The sequence below is a fragment of the Condylura cristata genome, unplaced genomic scaffold (assembly GCF_000260355.1).
Source record: "Condylura cristata isolate star-nosed mole 26May11 unplaced genomic scaffold, ConCri1.0 scaffold00001, whole genome shotgun sequence".
Lineage (NCBI taxonomy): Eukaryota > Metazoa > Chordata > Mammalia > Eulipotyphla > Talpidae > Condylura > Condylura cristata.
In genome coordinates, this window is record NW_004567102.1 from 86249524 (window position 1) to 86257934 (window position 8411).

Genomic DNA, 8411 nt, shown 5'->3' on the forward strand with positions numbered 1-8411 from the left:
GTCGCCACCAAGTGCCCGCGGGGCGTCGTGCTGCCCGCCTGCGCCGGAGACGGCCAGCCGCACGTCCAGACGTTGGCCGGGTGCCCCACACGCCCGGGGTCCCGACCTCCACCCTCCCGTCGCCGCCGGCCGTTACCTCCTCGCCAGCCTGGTAATCTTCCATCTTCACTCCAGCGCGTCGCCTCCGCCTCTGGAGCGGGGCTAGCTGCGCAGGCGCACGCGGGCCACGCCCCTCGGTTCTGGCCCCGCCCCAGGCCCCGCCCTTCGGCGCGAGCCCCTCCCCGCAGGCTCCGCCCTCCCCGGCCGGGAACTAGGAATTAGCCCCGCCCCCTGCCCTCTGGTCCTTCTCCGCGGTGGTTTCAGGGAAGCCGTCCGGGCGCCTAGCAACCTGGTAGCTGGCAGCAACCGAAACAGAAGAGACGCACCAGAGCCAACCCAGGAAAGGGGGTCGTCCTGGCGTCTCTCTCTGGCTTGTAGTGTGTGGATTCATTTAAATTTTCACACTCTGACACCTACCAGAAAACTGTACAACGCTCTCTAAACGACGTAATGGGTAAAGTGGATACTGGTTACAGTCCGCCTGTGGATCTAGGATAGGAAACTTTGCTTCGGAACGGAGATATGGGGTGGTAGTTTTCCATAGAAAGGAGATATTTTTCCTTTAAGCACCATTCAATAAACCGTCTTGTAAAATGCTGCACACGTCCTGGTTACCTTAAGCAGAATGACCTAGATGCTCACTCTACAGTGGGATTTATGGAAATCTGTAGGTGCCCTGGACGCTGGGCAGAGCTCTCCGAGAGCTCTGCCAGGAAGGCAGGCTCTTGTGCTCACCTGCAGGCACTCTGAGGTCAAGATCTTCGACTTGGATCTCTGCTTTCTAGGGTCTACCACACCCTAGAAATCAGGTGGCCACTCCTCACCACAGCCCACGTCCCTGGCTGCAAGCCCCAGGGACATGGTAAAATTAAGCTGCAGACCCACACCCCACCTGTTCCCTTTCGTCCTTGGAGAATCTAAGTTCCATAGAGGTAGAACTTCTTTATTCATCCTCTGCCCTTTACACTGTCCTGGCTACAGTAGGCGCCCAATTCAAAATCCATGCATGCAAGAATGTTTTCCCCACAAGTATTAGTTCTGCCTCATGTCAGAGAACTGGAGGTGGGTGGAGGAGGCCGTCTCACCTGTCCTCCCTGGGCAGCAGCTGCCTGGACGGAGGTTTCTTTCGACCATGGTCACTTAGACAATTGGGATTCGGACTTTCAGCCTCACCTGAGAGTGGAGCCAAGTGCGCCACTCAGGGCCCAAGCCCTCTGGTCCTGGGCTGCTGAGCCCAGGGGTGAGGGGGAAAGAGCCTTTTCACTCCTTTCTAATTTTCTGCTGTTCTCCTGCTGTGGTGGACCTGGAAGCCTACTAGGTGTCTTAGCAAAGCAAGCATGGACGGGTTCTTAGTGAACACCTGTGTTGAAGAGTAAGAGGCTTGGCACATCTTGTTAAAATTGCTGCACAGCCTCTTTGGAATGTCCCAATTCAAATATGTGTCCTGAACGCTGGCTGGCTTGGGGAATCAGCCGTGGGATTCTGACGTGACATGTAGCTGAACACCAACAGCAGGTAAGCAAATCAACAGAAAACACGGAAATGGGGCTTTAAAACGTTTCATGCTCACTGTGCGCTGGCTGTGACTCTCTGGTTTTAACTGGCAAAGAACTTTCATTAACTGATCGTGGTTTATGGCCTCTCTAGTCCGCCCCAGAAATGGTTGCATTGGTCTGTTTATCTTCAGAACTCTGCATACATTTGTCTCCTACACACAAATTGCTTTGTGTGGGCTTCCAAGCTGCAGTTGACATGACAAAGTTGAGTGAGATGTGGTCTGTGGACATTTTTAAAAAACGGATTTCTATAAGTAGGAGGATTTGCATCCTCGTGGCTTTTCAGCCTTCCGCCCGCATGGTGCTCACTCTGTCAGCAGGGCTGAGGAGTTGAGGGCCCGGCGTGTCTGCGGTGCAGCAGGATGGCTGTCACAAGGCCCTGCAGGAAACGTGCTGCACCTAGGCAGGTGGGCAGCGTCTAGGGCGAGGTGGCGCTGCTGTGTGCTGGTGGGTGGAGCGCATCTTGGGCCTCTTTTCCAGCGGGAGGGTCAGCACTAGGCTGGCAGGTGTTGCTGGCACTGATGTGGCGAACACCTGTACTGAGCAAGTGTGGCCCTGTAGCCCTGAGACAGCACCTTGACAAACGACATCAACAGCCACAGCTGGTTGTCCCCATTGACTGTGAACCTCACCCGGCTCGTATGGACTGCTCCAGCCGCGTGATGTCCACACTGCCCTCCTCCTGTGCCTAGGAGCCAAGCGCATACAGGCACGGTAAGGCCGAAGCACCTGGGTGCCCCCGAATAGCTGCTGATCCGGCCTGGGGTCTTGCTTCCTCCCAACTCTGCCAACTCCCACCCCTTCTTGGGACGCTACTGCCATGACCCGGCGGGAATCACCAATTGGCATTTATTCTAACTGGTTGATGTCCATGCTGTAGTCATTCTTCAATAGTTTTTTTTTAAAGATTTATTTATTTATGCATACAGGACTGGAGTACAGATAAGAGATACAGGGGGTGAGAGGATTCACCAGAGGCAGAGTGGGAGCAGAACAGGCAGATGGATGAAGTACACTGCTGAGGGGAGCAAGGGGAGACAGGCGAGGTCTGCTGCGCCCTATGGGTCACCTCCGGGGCCGGGGATTGAACTTGCCCTGAAGCGGCTGCAGCAAGCTTCAAGTGCTGCGTCCTAACCCACAGCGCCACCAGGCAGGGCCCTCTTCAATGGTGTATCCGTCTTGTATAGACACTAAAAAATCACCTGGCACAGGCCAAGGTGGCTGCAGAAACAAGGTGCCGGACTGAGGGCTGATGGCAACAGAGGTCTCCCACGCGTGACCACTGAGACGCTGCTGTGGCTTTGTGCCGTGTCTTCTCCAGGCTGGGCCACACCGATGCAGCAAGCTGGCAAGAGTCATTGAGGGTTGTCCAGGGAGGGGCAGGGTGGCCTGGATGCTGACCAGGAAGGGGCTGCTGTTCAGTGGACGGAGACCTGGTGGGACAGGGGGACACCGAGGGAGGAGACGACAGCACCCCGCCCGCAGTGTCCCTGGCCCCTGAAGCTGTCCCTGGTGGTTTCTTACACCTGCTCTGTCTTTGTGCGACTCCTGCCCATCTGCCAACCGACCACACCCTGCATCCACGGCTTCTGGGGTCTCACCCCCAGGCCAGCCAATGTCGCCTCCCTTTAGTTTCAGCTGTGATCTAATGTATACACACTCAAGTTGAAGTTCAACATCCAGGACGCCCTGTCTTTGCCAGCCACTCCCTGCTGTCCACTGCAGCCTGAGGCTTTGGGCAGGTGCTCACCTTCTGTAGTTCTGCTTCTCCAGCGGGAACCTTGAGCAGGTACCCCCAGGCGTGCTGACTTCAGCTGGGGGGGGCTCAATCGCTTATTCAGCATTCGTAAAGCTTCAGACTTTGAGTTAGAAAATAAATGTAACTATAAGTCTCCTTTTTCATGTAACTATAAGTTCTTTTTCATGGTAAATCCATCCCACGGTTATAGGCTGACCGTGTTCTTCCCAATTCCACATGTTGAAAGCCTACCCGCTTCAGAATGGGACATTCTATGTTTAAAAATAGGAGTTTCAAAGACGTAATGAAGTTAAAAGGAGGTCATCTGCACGAGCTTTAATCCACGGTGTCTGGTGTCCTTACAAGAAGAGATCAAGGCCCAGAGAGATTACACAAAGGTCACTGCTTATGAGTCAAGTGCTGCTGAAGGAATGAAAACATCCATCGGCTGGGCCCCCTCTGATGGCGCAGCGTGTTAATGCGCTGCGAAGCTCTCTCAAGCCGCTGCAGCACGTGTTCGAGTTCCATCCCCAGGAAGGGAGTGACCCACAGAGCACGGCAGACCTCCTCTGACCAAACGTCTCTCCTCTGACCCGCCCGCTGCTCCCCTCAGCCGTGTGTTTCAGTCAGTCAGCCTGTTCTGCTCCCCCTCTGTCTCTGGTGAATCTTCTCATCCCCCACACCTCTGGCCTGTATGCCCCAGTTCTTACATGCATAAATAAATAAATATCAAAAAAATAAAACATCCATAGACTATGTAGATTATGGTGATGGATCACGGGCACTGATGAGAAACTCTGGATATTGCACCTGAGGAGAGAAATCAAATACTGTACAAAACTTAACCACAATGTTAGTAAAAAGTACCTTAAAAAATCTATAGCGTGGGAGAAGAGAGCCATAATATATGTGACAAAGGAATCAGATCCTGAAGGTATAAAGAACTTCTACAAGTCAAAACAGAAAACAGACATCCCGAGAGCTCAACTAGGCAACACTTGAACCTTGAACAAGCCCCTACATCAAAGTTGACTCCATGTGGCCCTTGAACACATACCTCAGAGGACCCTACAACATCAGGGAAGTGAAGTCAGAGCTGGAGTGGAGCAGGAGGAGAAGCAGATGACCTGGAGCGCTGAGGGCGTGGCGGAGGGCTGCTGTGCTGAGTTAGCCCACCTAACTCACGAGGGAAACGTGGGCAGTGTCCTCTCGAGGTGGGCAATGGCTCACCCGTGACGCTGCACTTCTGCCGTGGACACAGAACCAACAGAAACAGAGCCTGAAGCAGCTTTACAAAAGGGTTCATATCCATGCTTTCGGTATGTGTAACAGTCCCAAATGATAAGTAATGTGGTATAACCGATAAATGCGTTTTTACCTACTCGTCAATGAAAATACGACCCACAGAGAGAACAAACGTGCTGTGACCACGTGCAGCAGTATGGAGGAACCTCAGAAACGAGTGGGGCAAAAAACAAACAAAAAAACACCCAGATTCAAAATAGTTGAGGTGCCGGCCCTCCCTGGTGGTGCAGTGAGTTAAAGCGCAGCACTGTGAAGCACAAGCCCCTTCTGGAGTCACCGCCAGGGAGTGACCCCCAGGGCGCAGCAGACCTCTCTGTCTCCCCGCTGCTCCTCTCAGCAGTGTGTTTCAGTCAGTCTGCCTGTTCGGCTCCCCACTCTGTCTCTGGTGAGTCATCTCACTGCCCCTCACCTCTGGTCTGTACCCCAGTTCTTGTCTGCGTTAATAACTGAATATTTTTAAAAAGATACTTCAGGTGCTTCCATTTATCTAAAATGCAAACATAGGAAGACTCATTGGTGGTGCTGGAAGCCGGGACAGTAGCTGTCGCTGTGGGGAGGTCGTCAGCAGAAGAGGGTTCTGGGGAGCTGGGAGCGCTCTCTCTGGACGGCGCGTTCCTCCGGGTAAAGTATCAAGCTGTGGTTGTGATTTGTCTTGTAGTCTGTGGTGTGCTTGAGCACCCGCTAGCTATTAGAAGTTAATCTTGAGCTAGCAGCTGTTCTTTGAGATGACATTACTCATTCACACTTGAGGTCAGTGCGAATCCCTTGCGAGTGTGGGAACATTTATGTTGAAGCCTCTCTCTCAACTGGGGTTTCTTTGGTAGGGATGAAACATTTCAGTGACCACAGCTCGGACTTTCCTGCAGCTAAAGTGTCAACTCTTGGCACACACAGCCTCTGGGTGTGGCTCGGGGCGGCTTTTGCTACCTGGCCTCTTAGGGATGTGGGGGTAGCCACAGAGAACAGGGCGGGCCACCGGTGCAGGCTTCAACACTTTATTTACAGGAAGGAAAGAGAAATACATCAGTTATTCACATGAAGACTTCCTTCTCTCCATAACATGAAGACTTCCTTCTCTCCATAACAGGCTCTCTGGTCTCTCTCTGGACGCAGATGCCAAGGTAGGCTGACAGTCAAGTCCAGCCATCTGGACAAGTGGGACGGTTAATATGAATGGTCTTATTTTGATGACATTGAGAAAGTGGGAAGCAAAACCAGGGGAAGAGTGATTGGACACTGTGTTGAGCAGCAGCATGAAATGTAGGGTAATGATGGAACTGGGGGGAGGAGGCACCCTAGTAAAAAAAAAATCACTCCAGAAAAGCCATCTGGGGTGAGTTGTTCTGAAGTTCATGTGAGAAAGTAGTGTGAGTTCTATGGCTTGTGCATTTTTTTTTTTAAGATTTATTTATTCATGCATACAGAGCTGGGATACAGGCCAGAGGTGCAGGGTGTGAGAGGCTTCACTATACTGCTGAGAGGAGCACCGGGCGGGTCAGGAGAGGTCTGCCACGCGACACGTGTCACTCTCTAGCCAGGGATCGAACTCGGGCTGCGGCTTCATAGTGCTGTGCTTTAACCCATGGCGCCACCAGGGAGGGCCCTGGCTTGTACATTCTTACATGGCAGCTTATTACTGCTCTGCTCTGAATTGGCTGCGGAGACCCAGATTCCTTTGCTCACCATCATCTTTAGTTTTGAGGTGGGACATAAATGTGACTTTTTAAAGCAAAAAAATTAACTAGCTGGAGTCAAATTTCAATTCAATTATGCTTCCTTAACTCCCAAACAAACATATTGGCAAGAGGAGAGGTTATGAGAGGAAACCCTAAAGAATCTATTAAGAAGTTAGAAAAGCTAAGAAAGTGGGAGATTCTAGTTCCTTCTCTGCCTAAACAAGGCATCAGGCTCTGGAGTCAGCCAGACCCAGACAGAGTGTGACTTTCGGTAAACTCCTGAAGCCCGCCAAGCCTCACTCTCCTTGTATGTAGAACGGGCACTCATGGTGGTTTCCCATGCTCTGAGAATGTGTGCAGGGGACATGCTAAACTTCCTGATCAGGTGGGTGCCTGGCAGAACCTGGGCGGTGGCAATCATGAGCGGCACCTATGACAAGAGACTCAGAGTCTCCTTTCTCTACTCTTCTCTGAGGGCTCCAGTTGAACCCCTGAAAGTCAGTACTTTGCTCGGATTCTAAGGTAACTTTCCTCCTACCTGAAAAAGGGAACACGGGAACCAAGTGAGATGAAGTGGTCTGTGGAGATGGGACATAAAGTTTCCAGCTGTCATCTTTGAGTTTACTAGATGTTATGTAGAGTTTTCCACCTGTCACCTTTGAGTCTTCTAGATTTGAGTCACATCCATTCCACTTCTTGTATCTGGACAGAATTTTGAGGCTCCTGAAGTTCACACACGTGGAGACTTCTTTAAGAAAACGAACATGAAACTGGGCCCCAGCCCTTGGGTGGGCTCCTTAAGTCTGGAAGGTTTGAACTTGCCCTTCATGAGCCCTCCCCTCCCCTCCCCCCCGCCACACACAATGAGTTCCCACCTGGGGAAAATGGACAAGTGAGAAAAGGCGACTGAAAAATGCAGGGCCCATCTCTGCCTCAGCCTGGCAGTGGCCACGAGTCGCGTGGCCTGGGCGGCGTGGCAAGTGCTTGCCCTGTGGAGGTTGGAGCCCAGGAGACGGCTGCTGTTCTTTGCCTGCCTGCTTCCTTAATGGGCTGCTGCTCTTACCAGAAAAGCATCAGTATTTCCAGGTACATTCAAGGACATTTCAGCCTCTCAGTGTTTCCCCTCTCAGTGTTTCCTCCAGTGTTGTCTCTCAGTGTGCAAGTAGCCTGCACTGTGACTGATTCTGAAACTGGAAATAGAAATCGCTGTGGTCAGGCAGCGTGCAGCAGAGGGACCCTGACCTGTGAGCCTGGCCGGACTGCGGTGCTGTAGTTTCCCTTGAGGGCCTGGGCAGAATGCAGTCGTTTGCACACTCTCCCACCCCTGCACTGGCCACATCTCTGTTCCTGTCATTTCCCCGCATCGCGGGGAGGCCGCGGCGCTTTATTTCCGAGCACCCGGTGACCAGCTGCTCAGAGCAGATAATCGCATGGAAGGGCCTGACGGCTGCCTGCCAAGAAAGGCACTTTCCTTCCCCAGGTCTCCCCCAGGTCCCCTCGTTCATTGGGATGAACTCTCCTTCAGCTCCCACTTTCCCCCTTGTGGGATCTGAGACTTGACTTTTGCTGATGGGCTGAAGAAAGATCAAGAGGTACTTGTTTCAGACTTGCAGCGAGTGGAGGGTTGCTCACTCCAGGGAGCCCTGCCTAGTGCCTCCCGCTACTTCACTCGTTCCCTAGAGTGGCCACGCCTTCCCCGAGCATGAGCAAGCACGCGCCTTCTCCCAGCGCGCCTTGTCCCAGTGTGCGCCTTCTCCCAGTGTGCGCCTTCTCCCAGTGTGCGCCTTCTCCCAGTGTGTGCCTTCTCCCAGTGTGCGCCTTCTCCCAGTGCACCTTCTCCCAGCTCAGCCTTCTCCCAGCTCACGCCTTCTCCCAGTGCACCTTCTCCCAGTGCGCCTTCTCCCAGTGCGCCTTCTCCCAGTGCACCTTCTCCCAGCTCAGCCTTCTCCCAGCTCACGCCTTCTCCCAGCGCGCCTTGTCCCAGTGTGCGCCTTCTCCCAGCATGCGCCGTCTCCCAGCACGCGCCTTCTCCTAGCA

General features: G+C 53.1%; 2 protein-coding genes across 3 annotated transcripts in view; one reads left to right on the forward strand and one right to left on the reverse strand.

The window, feature by feature from the left end:
* The window catches only part of DYNLT1 (dynein, light chain, Tctex-type 1), a 5611-nt gene extending 5393 nt beyond the window's left edge, over positions 1–218 (reverse strand). For both annotated transcript variants that reach the window (XM_004673954.2, XM_012721867.1), the window contains exon 1: positions 137–218. In XM_004673954.2, the coding sequence (XP_004674011.1) occupies positions 137–163 (27 nt within the window). In that variant the 5' untranslated portion in view covers positions 164–218. The remainder of the gene's footprint in view (positions 1–136) is intronic.
* Positions 219–5725: 5507 nt separating this feature from the next.
* Positions 5726–8411, forward strand: part of SYTL3 (synaptotagmin-like 3) — a 63345-nt gene continuing 60659 nt past the window's right edge. Inside the window, exon 1 of the mRNA XM_012735162.1 lies at positions 5726–5819. The gene's annotated coding sequence lies outside the window, so the exon portion shown is untranslated. The remainder of the gene's footprint in view (positions 5820–8411) is intronic.